We start from the raw sequence: 15,538 nt of genomic DNA on the forward strand, positions 1-15,538 counted from the left end.
ACTCTCTAGTAGTCAGCTGGGAGTATCATAAAATGAGGTTCACGTGGTGAACTGATGGAAGGGCATGGATTTGTCTGCCAAGCCTAAGTAGGAGGTACAGAGGGAAAGAGACTGGGCTGTGTGAGGAATGCCATGGTGTCTGTTCTGTATCAGTTCTTCAGTCTGTCAATGTAATTCTGCTTTTAAGCAGTGAAAGCTGGTAGGAAAGAGGCATTGGCACACAAGGATAAGTAGCACAAATACACTTAAAAGCTACGTCATTGCTCTCATCCTCCTTTACAGGCTGTCACTTGGTCTCCTTTTTCCAGAGGAGGCCAAATTTAGCACCATGCTCTAGAAGAGAGGGAGCTGTTTTGCATATTTCTCTATCTTCTAGCTGAAAGGAAAAAGCTTTTTTAAAAGATCCACAATAAACCAAGGGTTTGTCATTCAGTTTTTTCTTTCAATAATTTTCCTTTAAAAGAAACTAAAGAACAAGCTGTGTCAACTGATTAAATATATGACTGATAATGATTTGTTTGCAGAGCCAGTGTAGCCAATTTATTGTGCATTATGGCAAACTCTTACTCAAAAAAAATAGCAAAAACTGTTTGCTTAGCACAGAATGGCATTTTAAGTTAACAGAACTCTGAGCAATTTTCACAGAGTAAAACAAAGTGAAGTCCTATCTGTTTTCAGAACACATAAATTATGGCCTTTGTTTCCTTTTCTGATGTGGCCACTTTCTCCTACTCAGGCAATAAAACAGAGAAAAATGCTTCATTTTGTTTCTAAATTGTGGGAAGGAGACTTTCTGCTTTAATTAAGGTTAGGTGCCTAATTTTGAAGACCTATGACCAGAAATTCAGAATTACTGAATATTCATAGCGCAGAGTAGAGTGGACAAGAGTGTGCTTGTGCCCAGCGTGTTGAAATGAAGCTCAAAGTATTTCTGTCTCAGCACACAAAACCAGACATCCCTCAACTGAAGAGCTATTTGTAGAAAACATGAAGTGCAGTGTTTTTTCCAAGGGCAGTATCATCAGATTACAATCTGATTTACCTTGACTGAGACTTGAATCTTAGCTTGGGTCTCTCATTCAGTGTTTTCAGTGTCAATGTATTATCTTACCTTTTACTGTCAATATTATTTTGCACTTACTATGAATAACTCCTCCTTGTTTCCAAGGTGCTAATCCATATGTTGAACAGGAGTCAGGGTATTTTCTTGTAATGAACCTGGCCTGACAGTCAGAGGGAGGACCTTCAGCTCTGCCCTTCCCATGCACTCACCAAGACAGCAAACCTGTACTTACATGTCACTGGCTTCTGTTTCTCATAGTCACCTCTGTTTTAGATCACCTTGCAGGAGGGACACAGTCAAGGGGCTCTGATAGAAGAGGATGGCAGGAGCCTTGATTACCAGTCCGAACCCAGCCTGGACATCCCCAGCTACCGGAAGAGCTCTCTCCACAAGACCTATCAGTCTTCCCCACTCCAGATAGATTCCTTGGCCATCAACTCACGGTCCCTGAGCCTGAAATCTGCTGGCAGGAGAGGGACAGACAAAGTGCCCCTTCATCCAATGAAGTCTGAAGGGGCGGCATCCACCCCTTACAAAAGCATCTTTTCTCCCAATTCCCTGTCAAACAGAAATGGGAGTCTTTCCTATGACAGTTTGCTGAACCCCATGTCTCCCTCGGGGAGGAAGTGCATCGCCCATTCTGCAGTCAGCTCAGTCGGGTACCACTCCCCATATTTGTCAGCCAAAATGTGCCACCTCCGGGGCAGCGAGCTGCAGCGCCAGCCGCCGCAGAGCTTCAGCCCGGTGCTGGGGAGCCCAGCCCCGCACCAGCGAGACCCCTCCCCCGTGCGCTACGATAACCTCTCCAAGACTATCATGGCATCCATCCAGGAAAGGAAAGAGATGGAAGAGAGGGAGAAGCTCCTCCACTCGCACCCTGACTCGGTGTTTGCAGACTCGGGTGTCTATGACACGCCCAGCTCCTACAGCCTTCAGCAAGTGAGCACGCTCTCGGAAGACCCGCGCAGCATGGCCATGAGATACGGATCCAGGGACAATCTGATGGCTGCCACCAGCTTTAGCACAAGGAACCCTCTACTGCAGTCCTCAGTGTCTTCACTCTCAAGTGCAATGACAAGAGCACCAAGGACTTCCACAACCTCTCTGCAAGCTGATTTAGCCAATAATAATGTGCAGTCCCATCAAGCACTACAGGGCAGGGTGAGCAATGGCTCCTACAAATCCCCAGGCCACCAGGTCCCACCGTCCCCCACAGGGCTGCCTAGGTCACCCTCTTACGGAGGCCCGAAGGCTGTGTCGTTTGTAAACACTGTGGAAGTTACAGAGGTGCAATCAGTGGGAGCACAGAGGTATGTACTGCTTGAGGGGCTGAGAGCAGTGGGGATGTGCTTGTGAGCACGGGCAGAGCGCTGCGCTGGAGGCCCCGGTGAGGAGCTCGCTGTGGGCCACCAGGGCAGGAGTTTGTGGCTGCTCTTCACACAGCAACCTCATTGTGACAAAATGTTTGCACTTCTGCTGTGCCTTGGACTGCAGGTGGTCAGTTTTGCTGTAAATTCGTATTGATACAGTGTCCTAGCTGAACTGGGGAATTATTTCCAAGGTATTTAGCGGATTATCCCTCCCCTTATGCACAAAACGGTGGAGTTTGCAGCCTGAAGGGAGGCTGACCCAGACATTGCGTGGATACAGAGGCAGAGCTGGGATCCTACTTTTGCCAGCAAGTTGTTTCAGAGATGAGCAACAAAGTTTTGTTTACCTGAGTATTTCACTGGAAAATGTTTTTTTCTGAGAATTTATTTCTGATTTTAAAACATGCAGTTAAACCCTCCTGCATCCTACAAATGCCTATGCTATTAGTTTGGATCAGCAAAGCATTTAAGCAAGTAGTTAAACAAATGAATATTACTGGGGCGTGATCCACTAACCTAATAGCCAAATTAATTCTCTCATTTCAGTGGCTTTTCATTGAGTGCACTGGCTTCAATCAGCTTGCTTCCAGGCTTGAATATTTTGCAATGCTGGGAACTCAGGGTGACAGGGGTAATTGTTTACTCTGAATGAAGCCATTCTGCTATTACACTTTATCACTAATATTTCATCTTTTGATATTTCTTTTGATGCAGGGATGACATGCAGTTGAAGACACCTCACAGTAAAATAAATGGACAGCCAAAAGGAATAGCCAGGTTGGGTTCAACATCAAGTTCCCAGGGGACGCCTGTCAGCCCTGCTAGACACTCAAATGTTAAGAAGGTGTCTGGAGTTGGTGGAACAACCTATGAAATTTCAGTGTAAAATAAAATGAATTAAAAACAAAGAGCCATCCACTCAGCCAGCCATGAAGCTAGGAGCACTGTGAAGACTCAAATAACAACAAAGAAGGAGCAGCAGCAGTCGGCCACTCTCCTTTTCTTGTCTTGGGTTTGTTCTGTTTTCATCTTTCTCTTTTGGCCAAAAACCAGCTGCAGCCTTATTCTTGAGGGAATAATAGAACTGTACAGTCTATCGACTCTTCCTGACCCGACGGGCGGGAACTGGCTGTGACCTGAGACCACCACAGAGCGGATTTCCTTCCTGCAAGAGAGCGCTGAAGCCATTGTGCACGTGTCTGTCCAGCCACTCTGTTGTGTACCAGTCGTGCTGTGCAAAAGTACAGTCAGTCCAGGATCAGTAACTTTTCCCATGCCCCTTCCCAGTTCTTCTGGCCAGGGAAGTGTCCAGCAGGAGCCAGAGGACCAGCCACTATTTTCCTGCTGACATGGCAAGCGGGGTCCCTGCGCTGGGCAGGAGCTTCTCCTTTCCTGTGGGCACTGCAGCTCAGGTTCCTCCTCCTGGGAAGGAACAAGGCAAAGCCACTTGGGCTGCAGACACCATGTCATCTTTAAAAGCCTCCCTGGTCCCAGATGGGGACAGGAGGAAGGATAGCAACAGCTTCTCCCTGTCTGCCACGGGCCTCCCTGTGTGTGAAGCTGTGTGTGCGTGTGTTTGTCTCCATGGGAAAGGACCGCAACACCGGCCAGGATCTGCCACTCTGACCTCCTGCTCCCTCTGGGTTTGAAAGGCTTCTCTGACCCAGAAACAAAACCAGGCAGATAAGAAAGGAAATGTTTGGATGGAAATGTATTTTAACCAGCTGTCAGCTGCTTTCCCTGCACCCTCCTTACCTGTTGGATTTAGGCAATAACAGAGTTTTCTGCCTTGCCCTGGTGCCGTCAGTGTAATCCCGCAGCAAGGTTATCATGAGCTGTCGAATTTACAGTGTGTGTAACTGAGCCAAGCGTGCATCTAAAGGATATAAATTTTCTGTCTGCCTAATTACTAGCACATTCCCTCTGGTCTTCAATACTGTTAGACAAAGGATTTTCAATGTGGGTTTTTCCCCCCGGGGAGCAACTTTTTAAAATAATATCAATCAAATCTATTTAACATTCTGAGGTTTCTTTTTCCTGTCTCCAGAAAACTACATTTACTTCGTTGGATTTAAAGACAACTTTACCACAAAAAAACCAAGAAAGGGGTGCATTACTTTTGCCAAAAATATTAAGACTCTGGCAAAGCTAATTTTGGGACAAATAGATTTTTATTTCTCCGTTCCTTATCTCCTTTTCCTTACCATTCAGTTACCACCTCAGAAGTCAAAAGTACTGAGATCTGGACCAATGCTAACTAGCCAGATCATGTGTGCAATTAAGAATATCCTGAGCGACTGTTGCCAAAGTCACTAGAAATTATTATTTATCACTGAGCCAGTCAGCATACGAGACCTCGACTTCCCACGTGGTTCTCTTGATTAATACTTTTGATTAGAGATCAAAATCCATCATTTTCAGGATATTTGTTTCAAGGGGTTAAATCTTTTACAGTCCTTGACTATAATGGAAAGCTCTCCAGGTATTTGGTAGCAATTCAGAATGTGTTCGTAACATCTTATTTGTTTTCATGTATGTTGAGGTTAATTATTCCAGAAGGCAAATATTGACCTTAATTTTGCCTGGTTAAAATTTATATTTTGATTTGATGAATTTTGACATCTGCTGCAATACATGGTTATTATGTCCCTTGTATATCACATTATTTTTTGGAGACAAAGGTTGAAGAGAACATAAGAAAGTTAATCATCTCTCTGTGTAATGCTCTATGTTGCCTGAAGGGAGAAACGTGGAAAGCAATGCATCTGCAATAGGCTAAAGTTCTGAGGGAGTGAAGTAGAAATCAGTGTGCATTTTATTGCCTTGGTGATATTTTAAATGCCTGGTGTAGGGATATTGCAGAGCAGAGAAGCAATAGTTTTTTCTATGCAGATTTGCTCACTGGCATGTAGAACATTGTCTTTAGTTGAAGGCACTATGGTACCAGAAGGATGCTGGCAAACTGGATCAGGTACAGATGGAGCAATATATATTAAAGAACTGGATGGACTAGCTAATGAGAAGATTTAAAGGGCTAAAACATGCCACTGGATAAGCAATGAAGTGGAAATTGAGTATCATGATTTCACAAATATGTTACTTAAATGTTGTAAAACCAAAGGTAAATCAAAGGGTTGTCACTGGTAACCAATGGTCTACATTTAGAATGAGGCAGAAAATATGGAGAGGAAGGGGCAGTGGAATAGTCTTCCAAGCAGAGTTTTGGATGAACTGTTTAGGACAGTCAAAATGTATTTGGACAAATCATTAAAAAATTTCTGAGAGGTGAGCCTGTAGGGATAAGGGGTAGACCAGATGGCCTTACAGATTTCTTCCATCTTCAACTGTTATTAATCTGCAGTCTACCCTGATGTTAACTCCTCAGGAAGATGCAGTACTTCTTTAAGGACTGGAATTCACTCTGGTGCATAGAGTATCACAAGAATTACTTGTTTTTAAAGTATCACATATGCCATATGTAAGCCCTGAAAAGAGGGGGTATGAAACAATGGGATTAGGGAGTGAGACAAGGGCACATTTTATCATGTATCTTTGAATACGTACATGAAATTCATGCAAGCAAGGCTGAAAATTTGCACCAATGTAATATTTGAGATTTGCATCCCAGTGATGCTCCACTTTGATCGTTCTTTCTCTTGCATTTATAAATGAAAAAGCTACTGAGGAACTTGAAGGGCCAAAGAGCCTTTGAAGTTAACTACATTAGTTCATGAGAGGATTTCTCAGTAAGACTAAACACAGTATTGTGTGTATAAAGCACTAATATCCAGGGTTATTTTGACATAGTTCACAAGGGGTAAGGGAGAAAAAAAGGATGCACTGTGTCAGTACAGGTTCAGCAGTAAGGATTATGTATTTTGTGAGTAGTTTTGCCCACAGTTGTTAGACATTCAGCTTTTTCATAGGTTTACAATGGTACCAAAGTCTTTTTTTCTTTTTTCCTTTTGAGGTTTGCATTTAATTCAGTGCACATAGCCTGGAGTAAATTATTCAGATTTTCTGAAAGAATAATCTAAGCAGAACTGTTAACAGGAGATTGCATGCAGCAAATCCAGCCTCATTTCCATCCAAGGCACTGAACCTGCAGCTATTTACTCATAAATGTAAGTGTCTGTTCCATAGTTCCTGTTGTGGGACTGGGGACCTATTTATTGAATCTAATTTTTGAGCAAAATCCAGCCCGTATTATAGTTCTTTAAAGAGTTTACAGATCAGCAGTAAGGTTCTTCTGCCCAGATACCCTGTTTTTACAGACACTGCAGGCCAAACCTTCAGCTGGTATAAATTGGTGTGGCTCCATGAAAGCTCATTTAATTGATGCTAATTTATAATAGGTGGGGATCAGCCATGAAAATCCAGCATGAGTTAACACATCCTGTAAAGTAGCTTCTTTATTTTTGTCATGCTTATTTCATGTTTCAAAAGTCTTAAATATTTTCAACATGTTTTTATTTGTAGCTGTGGATTGTGTTACTTATTTAAAAAAAGAGCAATAGGTTTTTTTAGTTTATGCATCAGTTTTCATTGCATATTGCATTTTATTATCTGTTTGTTCCCTGTTCATACGCTCCCATTTAGCCTCCAGGTTTTCATTGTAGTACTTTTCTGCCTTGAAAAGTTGGATCTCTATATCTTTAATTGTATAATATATTGAGTATTATGGAATTAAATGTACCTTACTACATGGGTGGGAGAGAGAGAAAATATTTTTACTTGAAGCCTTAATATTTTCTTTTTTTACTACTTTGTTTGTTGACCTCATAGGAAAGTCTGAATAGCAAAGACTTTGAAACTCCGGGCCAAATACTGCACTGACAGACAACCAGCATTTGGCCCCCATGTCAAAACTGGATGCAGACATAACCTGAAGTGAACAAGGGAAAAAGCCTCAGGGTGGTATATTTTCCTGAAGATCAGTAATACAGTCTCAAAACATGTCTGTAAGCAAGTACATTAAAGAAGTCTTCAAGTCTTGAATTTTTAAGGAAGGTGATAGCAGGAATTACCCTAATATCTTACATCTGCTTTTTTTTTCCTTTCTTTTTTTTTTTATTTTTATTTTTTTTTAATTAAGCAAAACAAATGTATTTACTCAGTTTGGTTCAGGCAGCTCAGGGGGTTGCACAGAGCTCTGTGTTGGTAGCCATGTGCAGCACATGAGCTGTGGGGTGTTGCTGTTCTCATTCTAACCAAGCGTGATGTTGTGTCAACTCGGCTCGGAGCATCCCTCCCGGGCCTTACAGTGGACGTTCCTCAGATGATGCCTACTCTCCTACAAGCCTAATATGGAAATTGCAATGTGGTTTTCTTTGGACTATATCTGTGGTCCAGACTAGAGATATATAGAGAGATATATATATAGTCAATATTTTTTTGTGTGTGTGGGAAAGATGGGGTCAAGCTTTTCTGTCTCTGACAGTCTGGAAAGTTAATGTCGAACCGTTTTTATGGTCTGTATTTCACCTGTTCTGCCACCTTGAATTGTTGGAATGTATCTGTGCAGGCTTTGTGGAGCTCTGTCTGTAACCTTTTTTGTGGCTCTCGTAATACATATATATTTTTTAAACCTTTGAGTCACTTCAGTATTTTCAAGTGTCCATTTCTGCCTCAGATGCTTTTGTTTGCTGAGATGGTTCACGGTGTGCTGCCCTTTCTCACTTCCACTTGTGCAATACCTGAGCTGGAAGAGCAGAACTGGAAAGGCCAGTTCCAGTGCAAAGGACAAAACTGACAAAATATTAAAAGAAGTGACTGCAGGTTAAATCTCATTTTCAAGATGCCTCTGGTAGAGTAGGAGATACAGTGAGTCTTTAAAAGAATGTCTCCCAGTTGTGACCAATGAATCATGTTTGGGAGGTCACAGCAAGTGGTCCATGAAACAATACTAAATGAAGTTTTCTGTACTGTTTATTTATGTTGTGGGGCTAATAGGGATCCTGTGGTCCAGCACAGTTTTGAATCACTGCCACAGAGTAACTGGAAAAAATTTTATATTGGTATTTGTTGAATACATTCTGTCCAGGTCATCTGGGTTTATAAATCCCAAACATGCGCAATTCTTAATCTGCCTTCATCTGTCTATCTGTTTCTAGTCTTTGGAAATATGTCCATTTGATCTGTCAGACTGTCTTACAACACACACAGCTGCCAAGCCCTGCAGCTGCTGCAGGATTTCTGATGCCATAATTTGCATATATAGGCTAATTGCATTAAGCAAGGATCCACTCAAGCATGTTCATTATAAATGCCAGTCATATTTGTGTGCTGTTGTGTCTTCACATGGCAGAGATTACCTTTTATATAAAATGGCCCAAACTGTAATCATCAGGCTCCATTTATGATGGCTACATCAAGCAGAATTATATAAGGCCAATATGTCCCAATACATTTTACTTAAAGATATCTTGGCTTACAGCAACTTCGGCTTTCCTCTCTCTAAGTAACGGGTAAATTATCCAATTTTGTATTTCACTTTTTCATTGTTGTTATTTTTCATTCTGCAGGACAAGTTTAGGTTCACATTTTAGAACATAATAAGGAGAGACAAAGGAAACTATTTATACAGGTGAATATGTCTTTTAAGAGAGAATCAGTTTTACGATAAATAGATTAGAATTACTGTCAAAATTGGTTTTGTTCATCTTGTCACACTAACTTGAAATTTAACTAAGGCTTATTTCACAGCTGATATCTCTAACCCTGAAACATTTCTAAAATGTTTTGGTTAAACATTTCAAGTTATGTAAAGAAAAATTATCTACTTTTACAGATTAAAACAGTACTGGGTAAGTGATGGTACATTTTACAGTGCCTTATATATATGTGTATATATTTATATGTATATATATATAATGCCTTTATGTATATAATGTATATGTAACTGTGTACATAGAGTCAAGTAAAACTAGTTACAGATGTCCCTCTCTGATGTATTTTAAATGGAACTGATCTGTCTTGATAAAAACAAAATGGCTGTATCAGCAGCAAAATACAAAACCAAAATTACTTAAAAAAAATGTAAGCAAATAAAGTAGACTGGAAACAGTGTTTCTGCCAGTGGTTATATTCCAGGCCATGGAAGACTGGTAGACAGATCCACCATCTTAAGGGATGTTCAGAGAGAAGACAAAGCAGTGCTGAAAGCTTGGTGAAAGTGGAGAATATGTAAGAGCAACTTTCCTTAGAAGTTATGTTGTGTTGCTATCCTGACCACCTTTTACATGTCCATTCCTTGTGTGGATTTTTCAGACAGAAATTTTGCCATTTATTTGCAAGGAATATAAAGCACTGACATAGCCTGTCCATGTGATATTAGATGCAAAATACCCCTGGCCTGGGATGGACCATGAGCACTGTGGGCAATGCTGAGGTTTAATAACGTTCCTAGACTGTGTTAAGATATTCTTTCAATCTGCTTCTCATTAATTGAAGTAATTTCTGCCTTTGTGGACATGGGCCAGTTTGATCAGACTACATGGCAGAAGTGCACAGCGTGGCTTAGGTAGCAGATTCTGCCAGACCAAGGGTTTAGTTGCATTACAGAAAAAAGGAGTACCATAGGTATGTCTTTTATTCCCTTTCTGAAATAAAATTATTTTACAATCATTAGTAATTCAAAAAGCTTTGTTTCAGCAGACTTGGTGAAGTACCTGCCATGTAAAAGCCATGAAGGCCATGTGCTGCCTTCTGAGGGTTATTCCACACCTTTTAACTTCCAGCCTCCATGGGGCTTGGACTATCCATCTATTTTTTCAATATGGGATAAGAGCAGGAGTTTCAAGGATTTTTTTGAGCATTGTCTGTGTGTATGAAACCCTCCCACTGAACTCAGTGGTAACTGAAAGAAATAATGGGAAGGATATGTGTGGTTAGCCAGAGAAATGCCTGGAACTCTCTAAGGGAAAAGTCGCCTTCCATACAAGTGAAGAACTGTCCTTTAGTTAGCACTGTTGTTTTGGAACTAAAGTGTGCTCATGAGTTTTGGCTTCAATAAATTTTACCATTGCACACAGCCATAAGAACTCAATGTAGGGCTTTCAGCACCAAAAGCACAAGATTTGATGCCCCAAATGAACACCTAAAATGAAAATTGCTGTTTTCAGAATAACAATAACTTATCAAGCTCATGAGTGCCATTCCTAGCTCACACTGAACTCTCACTTCCCCTGAAATCACTGCTAGTTTTTTCTTTAAGATTAATGGAGCCCCATTATACTTGACATGCCATTGGGAGTGGCACCCAATGCTGTAGTTCATTGATACTAGGACTTCTTCAAGCCTCTAACTTGGAGCAAATCAAACACTTAGCATCTTTTCTTTCTCACAACAGCACAAAGAGAAAAGTGGAATTTCATAAACACACCCATTCTGGGACTTTATTTTTAATGGAACTTCTGTCCCAACTCCACAGAACAGAGAGAGTCCTCATGGAGGCATTTTTGAGTGGCAGGCAGCAAGGAGGAATTTGGGATTAGTAGTGGAGCAGCCGTGTGGGCACTTCTGCCTTTTGGCTTGTCCTTTCATGCAGTGTGCAGGGCAGTGGCTCCTGGGCAGTGGTTTCCTCCTGCATTCACTGTTCCCATGCATATGAGATGGATGGCTCCTGGTGTGCCAGCTGCACACTCATATAACTTGAAAGCCTCTTTCAGTTACATAGGAGCAGAGCACATGGGGATCCTTGGGTCAGAGCTGACTGTGGAAGCTCATAAAATTGCATTATATTCTGGTTCTAGTCACAGGCACAGGTGGTTTAGCAGAATACAGCTTTGCTGTCAGCTTTTTCTCTTGTACAGTCATTGGAACAGATGGTGAAAGGATTGTTGAAGGTTTTTTTTAAATACACGCAATGCTACTTTTTCTTAGGAAAAAACTCATCTTGTAGAAACTGCAGTGTCTGAGTAAATTCAGTGAGTAACAGCATAATCCATTTTTTGCAGCCTGTATTTTATGGATCCATCTGGTCTTGGGATCAGCCCTTTATAGTCTCATTGACAGATACCTAAAACAACAGGCTTAAAAACAGACAAGTAAGTAGTTATAAATAGGTGGTACTTGGTTATGACTAATTTTTCGGGCACACTGTGACACAGTGGAGACAAACTGCTGCTATTGACCACAGTCTCCTCCATCAGAGCTCACGTGCTTTGCACTGCTGTTGTTGGGAGCTTCTCAGCCTCGAGCTGTGACTCATAGTGACAGAGGTGCCAGCCAGATGTTCTCCTCCAAACACTTCATGTGAGGCACAGGAATGGGCTTCAGGCATTCTGGCTCCAGTTCCTGACTGCACTGCAGATTCCTGCTGCTGCTTTGTCTTTCTGTGCCTCTTTGCTCCATGTTGGATGGCACTGTGACTTCCTGGCTCACAAATGGATTGTGTTTGTGGGATGCTCGAGCCCTGCTGTTCTGCAATAGCTCTGCAGCTGAAGTCAAGCAGATGCCTCCCATAGGTGTCCTGGAGCAGTAGGGCATATTAAGGGTACATTTAGCCTCAAATGAAAGCATCACTTAGGTCATGTACTTGAGCAGAAAGTTTTTGGATGTTTGTGATGGGTGTTTTTGACAATAATCTTGGTGTTTCACACTGACTCTGGAAAGCTGTTTTAGTAAACAGATAAAAGACATTTCTGCATTGATCCTTCCATTGACCCCCTGCATATTTCCCTATAATCTAAAGCCTCTGCACATTACCCACACAGCACAATCCTCATTTCAAGAGACCATATGCTTCATTGCCTTAAGCAATTCTGCTCTTCCCTGCATGCTTCTTGGAGCAGTTGTACATATATATATAATAATAACTAAAATGACTGAGCAGAAAAGAAATAGCTGTAGCTTGGGAATGACCTCAAAAAGGGGGCACACTGTGATGTGCTGGTGAGGCACAGAAGACATCAAGAGCTGAGTTCCACAGTCATTGACATGTCGTGGGCAGCTGAGGAAACCCAGCCTTTCACATCTCTTGAGAGCAAGGACTGAGCTGCTGTGTTACTATGTGAAAAATGTTATTAATTCCTGTCTTATTAATTCCAGTGTTGTACAGAAGTACATATCCATTTATCTACATTGCCATATTAACAGCACATAAAGCTTGTAAAAGAAGGAATAATGTCTATTGGTGCACAAAATTATTCCTTTTCTAGTATGGTCTTTAGCTCAAGGAGCAGGAATAAGATGGAAATTATTAATTCCTGGGAGTTTAACTCAGGAAAGCACATCCTGATTTAACTAATAGGAAAAAATAGTTGTGTTCATGTGTAAACAGAAGTTGTATGAGTTTATTTAACTGTAATGGCAAAAAAAAAAAAAATCCACTTATATTGAAGAACAAAATAGCTACTTTTTAAAAATGAGTTATAATTTTCATATGGATGGATATAATAGAAATTTAAATTATTTCTCCCTCATTTTTAATATAATTCTCTATGAGTTTTCATTTATCTTTGAGAATGTTTTTTATTATATGTACTCAAATTCTAGGGATATTTATACAGCTTCTGTTTATGTATCTCTGAAGCCCTGGATGCTGTAGGACTGCATTTCAGCACTGGGACATAAATAATGGAAAGAGTCCTTTTTGGGGATAAGAGACTTGGGGTGTGCTCTCTACTTTTGGTTCAGTTCTATATGTATAAAATATATGTATGCTACTATTGTTAGCAATCCCCTGCATGGGTTGGGAAAGCTGTGCTCTCCTTGCCTGCATTGGCATTATTTAATTTTTGAGGCCAAGTTCCTTGGATGCTCCATGACTGCCTAATCCTACGCTTAAGGATAAATTCATCACTTGAATCCTACAACTTGTGACTTGAATAACTTACACTAATGTGGTGCTGAGACTGGCTCAGTGCAGCAGGCTGATTTTCACCTGAGGGTCCTTAACATTTCCCTAGGAAATGCATGAATACATTAGTGGAAATTCGATGGAATAAGTTCAGTAACATAATTTGGAGGAGAGGAAGAGCCACAATGCCATTTTGTCTGATCTATACCTATAGCAATTTCCAAGTTGTTACACACACACACACACAAATGTACACATACATTTACATATATATGTGTGTGCCCAGATATTTATAAAACCAACCACAGCCTTTCAATTGTGTGTGCTGTGATTCATCAGCAGCAATAGTTTTTGGCAGGGATATAATTTCAAATCTTCTGCTGAGGATGCCTGCCAAAACGTTGTTGGACAGAGATAGGATGAGGAAAGTTATTTATAAATGGGGATAATTAGGTCCTGTGCTTATTAGTGTTGAGGATGAGACAGAAAGACGGCATGTGTAGTAATGAGTCTTGTAATATGAGAAGATACTCTCCATGATTTTCTGATTGTTGAGAGAAAAAAAATTTAAAAAACCCTCTCAGGTGAAATATTATTATGTGCTGCTCCTAGCTATGAGATTCAGACTGGGAGTTTGTGTACTATGCTGTAGGAGAGGTCTCAAGAGTAATGGAAGCTTGGAATGCTTCCACAGAATCCAGGTGCTGACTGTCATAACTAACATTAATTTCTGTTTCCTCAGTCCTGGACTTTGCCTTTTGTCTAAAGGCAAAAACAAATCCTGATCAGACATAGGAACTGCATTAACTCCTCTTATGTGGAAGCAGTGCTCACAATCACACCATCAGGAGAGAGCATTGTGCTGCTTGGTGCTCTGCTCATCACCTCTGTCAGCAGAGGCAAGGCTTCTTCTGTGTTCCACCAGTCAGGTAGATGTATGTTATACCCCTTTTTTTTCTTCAAGAGATACTGTCACTGGGACAAATTCACCTTCCACTGGTATTCACCCTGTAGGTATAAATCCAGTGAGCACAGTGTGAAATTCCTCCCTGCAGGGTCTGGAACCTGTGCTCACACAGACTCTGCACAGCACCCAGGACACTGCTCTCAGCCAGGTACCACAGAAAAGTGCTCACACAGTGAGTCAGAATAGCAATTAATATTAAAGATTTCTTAGCTCCAGGCTCTACTAAGCTTACTAGATAGTGTGACTAATGTATAGGGGACACTTAAGCACACATCTGTGTTGAAACAGTTGAATATCCCATTAACTTTTCTTACTTCCAAGCTATTTGGATTGGTCTCAAAATGCTTGGGAGTTTTACAACCTGAAGCTCCTGAAATCTCAAGTAAATGTTTGCTTTGGGGGTTTCTGAGTTTTTCATCAGAGGTGAGGGGAAGAAATAGTCTTCAGCATTGCAGAGAGATGCTTGCAATACAAAAATGGAGTCTCTCCAAAGGTCATTATTTCCCTGCACAGTGTGGGGGTTTCTAAACACTGGCACAATACTGGCAATGTCCAGTGGCTTCAGAAAGATTATTCATGTATTTAAAGGTAGGTGCAGTGTTTGCAAGTGCCTGGCTTGGCCTGGGCCTTGGTTTCTCTCTGGAGGGGGAGTGGTGTTGGGAGAGCTCATCTGGTTAAATCACTGCCACAGCTGCTGTTTCTGCCCTGTCGCCAGCGGAGAATGTCACCTGCGTGGCTGAGTATCTCTCAGCCTCTCCAGACCTGGAGTTAGCATCACTTACCCCAAAACTATTTCATCCCAGGGTTTTGCCTACACATCCTCAATGCAGCCTGTATGTGAAAACACTGCATTTAAATGCTGTTGCCAAAAAAAGAATCAGCAGAGCTTAGGCAGCCTGTGCCAAGCTCATCCCGAGGGTGATTTTTTTTTTTGAAGCAAAGCAGGGAATATCTAAAACAGCTCCTGGCAGAGAGATAGGAAAGATATTTGAGGGAGCTAGAATTTTGCCTTTGTATTTCTTGTAAAGCATTAAAAGGATCCTTAGAACTAGAAATCTCCTAAAGTGTGTAATTATGTGCGTCACGGTGTCTCAGATGGTTCTGCAGGCAGAGCACTCTTCTTCCTGCTAAGAGAATTTTGCAGAGTAGGTTTTTTAGTGGTTTGTAAGGGCACCTAAATGCAGTGCTGGCTTTACAGACTGCAGTGCCTAAATATTAAATGCTCAGTAGTGACAGTTGCTATCAAACACAATTGAAGCTAACACTGTCAAGACCATAGCAACTATTTATTTTTCTTTCTAAAACAGAAAAATAAATGGAAATGGTGCAAAGGGAGA

At 41.3% G+C, this 15,538-nt stretch overlaps 1 protein-coding gene across 6 annotated transcripts in view; it reads left to right on the top strand.

Annotated features, from left to right (window-relative positions):
* The window catches only part of ZDHHC8 (zDHHC palmitoyltransferase 8), a 111,483-nt gene extending 101,971 nt beyond the window's left edge, over positions 1-9,512 (top strand). For 2 of the 6 annotated variants that reach the window (XM_079322146.1, XM_079322147.1), the window contains 2 exons: positions 1,337-2,373; positions 3,148-8,019. In XM_079322146.1, coding sequence (XP_079178272.1) covers positions 1,337-2,373; positions 3,148-3,319 — 1,209 coding nt within the window. In that variant the 3' untranslated portion in view covers positions 3,320-8,019. Of the gene's footprint in view, positions 1-1,336; positions 2,374-3,147; positions 8,020-8,065 lie in introns of those variants that run through there. The other 4 variants (XR_013776377.1, XR_013776378.1, XR_013776379.1 and 1 more) reach the window with 4 other exon arrangements.
* Positions 9,513-15,538: the final 6,026 nt, after the last annotated feature.

The sequence above is a fragment of the Erithacus rubecula genome, assembly GCF_903797595.1.
Source record: "Erithacus rubecula genome assembly, chromosome: 19".
Taxonomy (NCBI): Eukaryota; Metazoa; Chordata; class Aves; order Passeriformes; family Muscicapidae; genus Erithacus; species Erithacus rubecula.